General features: G+C 31.5%; 1 protein-coding gene across 1 annotated transcript in view; it reads right to left on the bottom strand.

Annotated features, from left to right (window-relative positions):
• LOC106106878 overlaps positions 1-4,308 on the bottom strand; it is a 20,013-nt gene that overhangs the window by 3,158 nt on the left and 12,547 nt on the right. The window contains exons 7-9 of the mRNA XM_013287538.1: positions 4,067-4,173; positions 3,276-3,393; positions 1,842-2,188 (exon numbers count right to left, since the gene is read on the bottom strand). Coding sequence (XP_013142992.1) covers positions 1,842-2,188; positions 3,276-3,393; positions 4,067-4,173 — 572 coding nt within the window. The remainder of the gene's footprint in view (positions 1-1,841; positions 2,189-3,275; positions 3,394-4,066; positions 4,174-4,308) is intronic.

Below are 4,308 nucleotides of genomic sequence, written 5' to 3'. Positions count from 1 at the left end.
TAGGTGGTTTTTACCTCTATCCTTCCCTGAACTAATAAATACCTCACAGGGAAGAACTAGGATATAGGAAGGAGGGGGGAAAGAAAAATTCAATTTCATGCAATTTTTATAATTTATCAATACCCATTGTTAACTTGTTATACATAAATTATTAAAATTAAAAAAATTAAGCCTCCTAGCCAGAAACAAAATTATAATAAATCTTAATAATAATGAAATCCTGATAATATAGACGGACATGAAAAATTTCAATAAAAAAAACGTATCCCACAACAGTTCTAACTAAAGATACGAACTGTTCAATAAAGAACTGCGAATAAGCAAATTATTAACTGTCAGTTGAATACAGTTATAGTTCCCTTGCCTGCGCAAGCACAGTTATAATTGAACAGTTCTTTAGACAAAACAAATAAAACTAAACTTCAAATTTAGCACTTTAAAATAATTGTGACATCAAAAACAATTTCAGTAGATAACAATAACTAAATGACTAGTGTTAATTTTCTCCAATAGGCAATATGCATATGACGCCAAATCGCACCAAACTTTTTTTAAGTATACTTTATTACTATAAAAACATTCCTGCAAAGATTTTTTTTTAATATAATGTGATTTGGTGGCAAAATTTATTCATTAAAAAGTGTCTTTTTTCAAATTCCCTCTCTTAGTTCTAAAACGCACACTATTGGTCGAAGCAAGTGGCTTATCTAATATGGCGTCGCTGTGTTGACAATACACAGTTCATTTACGTTAGTTTGTATAGAAATGCACTCTTGAAGTATTTTACTGTAAACACGATATCAAAACCAACTTTAAAATAAAAAAAAATAATGAATGGAATTATTAATTACCGCTTATATGTACCAGGAATAATAAAAATGAATCGATTTTTGACTTTTTGACCTTGAGAAGCAACGAGATACTTTGTTGTTTTTTACATCGAAGTGACATCTGAGCGTATGTTATGTCTAATGTCAACTCCGGTCGCGTTTTAGTCGCTCGAAAATGGTCGTAATTCTGTTTTATTATTTTTTGCTCAATGGTTGAATATTTTAGCTTAATTTTTTTTTCTGGTTATTTTATAACAAGTAGAATCGTTTAAAAAAAGAAAAAATACATGCATATTCCCTATTATCCCACATATTAAAAGTATAAATAAATTAAATTAATAGCCATGTAATATTTTAGGTACATCGATTATAATACTTAAAAAAAATAAAGCTTCATAATTTTGAACTTTTCCAATGGCACAAAATATTTAGAGAACATATTCTACATAAATATTAACAGCCTTACAAAACGCGGTATAAAGTTAAACTTAGGTATAAACTAAGCAAATATTAGTACAAATTTAACTTATTTGTAAGGCTGATAGAATTTAAATAATATCATAATTAAAAAAATAAAATTTGTACTGGAAAAAATCACAACGAAATAGAAAATTGCAATAATTGTTAAAAAAATATTAATCATTTGTGGATAAAAACTGAACTTAATATATTGATATAAAAATATTAATATTATAAAATGTTTAACAAAATAATAATGAATCTTAAAGGAATGAGTTAGGCTTAGCAACAAAAAAATATTAAGTACCACATTTACATAATCTATGGCTCGCGTTAAACCTAATTATTTTAAAAAAATTATGTTTCCACTATAGTAACATTGTTTAAAAACATACTGTAATCATTCTGATTCATAAAAAAAAAACAAAAAAATATTTAATATAATCATTTGAGTTGCAGAATTTTGCATTACAAAAGTGTATTTTTTTACAATTTTCTATCAAAAAGCTTGAATAATTTTTAATAATATTTTAACAGCGAGTCTGCTAATTATACCCAGAATCCAGACCAAAATCGTCGTATTTCTTCATAACAACTTCCCGCCACAACCGATATATAATCTGTGGCGTCTGCCATTCTGTTATGAACAATATCCTTGTATTCTCTGTACGCTTTCGAAACACGCGGCAAATTCTCACCGACATTTGGCATTTCAGGCAAAGTTATATTTATATCCGGCAAAGTCAGATTAATTCGCGGCAAATTGTACAAATCCGACAGCGAAACATTCGGCAAAGATATTTTTGGTATCTCCATAGTGCAAAATTCCGATAAATCTAAATGAAAATCTGTAAAGTTTGGCATTGCCAGATGCTCGTAGTTGTTGTATGTGTAGTTCACTGAAAGGAATTATTATTTTTCTCAATTTTCTGTAAAGAATGCTCAGATTGCCCAATGTTTTCCATACAACATATTGTTTTGTATGAATTTATGAGTCAGTGGCACTGAACATGGTATAGACCAACAAGGATATCTGGCCCGGTAAGGCTGACAGTAAGTTCTGTCAGAATTTATGAAATCTACTTGGTCATACAAAATGTCTTACAAACCTTGACAGTTACAAGAATCTTTTGACATCAAGCGTACTATTGAAACAAACACTACGAGCAAGTGCGCTTTGACGTTATTGTTCCTATAGTACTAACATTAACAATTAAAATTAATTCAATGAATGTGGATGGCTACAAAGGAAGAGGAAGACCGAAGAAAGTATGAATGTATTGTGTGAAAGAGGATATGCTCAAGAAAGTAGTGGTTTCAGATATAACGGCTGATAGAGATGTATGGAAGAGCAGCACATACTGTGCCGACCCTCTATATGGGATAAAGGCAAGTTGATCATCATCATTTGTCTGCCTGCTATTTATTTTATAATAGCTGTTCCTGTGCGGCTTCATCCGCATGGAATTATGAAAATTTTATTTTATTGTTTACATATGTCAAATTAGCTTGATGCTGGCAGCTTGTACTTTATGGTCCCTTTCCCACATGAAGGTTTTTTCTAATTTATTCATCCCCTAAGTTTAATAGCGTAAAAATTTATAGCCTAAAGCATATCTTAAGTGTAGGGAGTTTTATTAAAGAAAGAATTATTCAAAAATACTGTGATTGGTAACATCCTACGCTATAAAGTAGTGTGTTTACGCTTAACTATATTAGTATAGATAAAATACAGAAATCATGATATGGCAACATACAACTGTCATTCCCTCATTGGTCAAAACATGACACTGTCAAGTCATTCAAACATTTCAGATTGCCATAAGACTAACCGATCTACAATTTATGGTCACTTTTACCGGGCCAGATAACTTTGTCGCTCTATAATTAGAATTTTAAACGTTTCTGTCGTATAGTAGAATTTGTTACAAGAATATTCAATGTTGTCAGAATAAATTTGATATATTAAGTAATGATAAAACTTACATCCGTATCCTAGAAATGGCAGCAGCAGCAGCCAGGGCCAGGCGCGGCGTCTTCCCGCACTCGGCTGGTAACTACGCGCTACGTATTTTCCGTTTTTATCCTCATGTTTGGTCGTTATCTGAAAAATATTATTAACAATATTTTAAACCAAATACAAATAAATTGAATTGTATACACTTTTTTACTATTAAAAACAGCTGAAATCACGTATAACCTTCTGTAATAAACACTCGCCTTGAAGATGGACCCCTGAAGTGTTCGAAACTAGCCGGTGCCGGATTATTAAATGTAAGTTGCGACGTTTTTAACAGTTTTTTTTAATAACCAGTAAATGTTTAAACATTAGGAGTTATACATTAACTAACTAAGGCGTTGTTAATTACGCTGAACGCCCTGTAAACCCCGGCGGGTCCGAAACTAGTTAGTTTTTAACCAATTACAATGTTGGTTTCTTCCAAAGTATCAAAATATAATATAATAGAAAATTCTATAATTGGTTTACTAACAGAAAGCAAATCTACAAGCAACATCAGCTAAATTTTATTTACTTTGAATATTTAAATTCAAATCGGGCGCAAACTTCTGACTAAATTATCGCACAACTGTCGTGCGATTGTCGATTGTTTCGCAGCTCATTCAACTGTTTAGTCGCACAACTAAACATCGAGTAGTGTGAGCTATATAAGCTTATAGGAATCAATCCGATACTAAACAGTTCTCCGATAGTTTAGTCAAAGGTGTGCCCTCTCAATAGACAAGATATCTAAGCTACGTATTAAGTGATTACTTACAGTTTCAGTGATGGTGGTGACGGTGGTGGTGACGACAGTTTTCACCATCAAGTACACCCAATAGAATGGTGTGATCAGCGCTGAACCGGTTCTTGACATGATACTTGCTGTAAAATAAAGTTACTAATTAAAAAATAATAATAAACCTTAGCAACATTATATTATAATTTTTTTTGTAAAAAAAAAACATATTTTAATTGCACAGCTCCCAATACTCAAATCAGCTCAAGGGGGGGGGGGGG

The sequence above is a fragment of the Papilio polytes genome, unplaced genomic scaffold, assembly GCF_000836215.1.
Source record: "Papilio polytes unplaced genomic scaffold, Ppol_1.0 DF822067.1, whole genome shotgun sequence".
NCBI classification, from domain to species: domain Eukaryota; kingdom Metazoa; phylum Arthropoda; class Insecta; order Lepidoptera; family Papilionidae; genus Papilio; species Papilio polytes.
The sequence above is the reverse complement of the archived record's forward strand: the minus strand, read 5'-3'. Positions and strand labels throughout refer to the sequence as shown.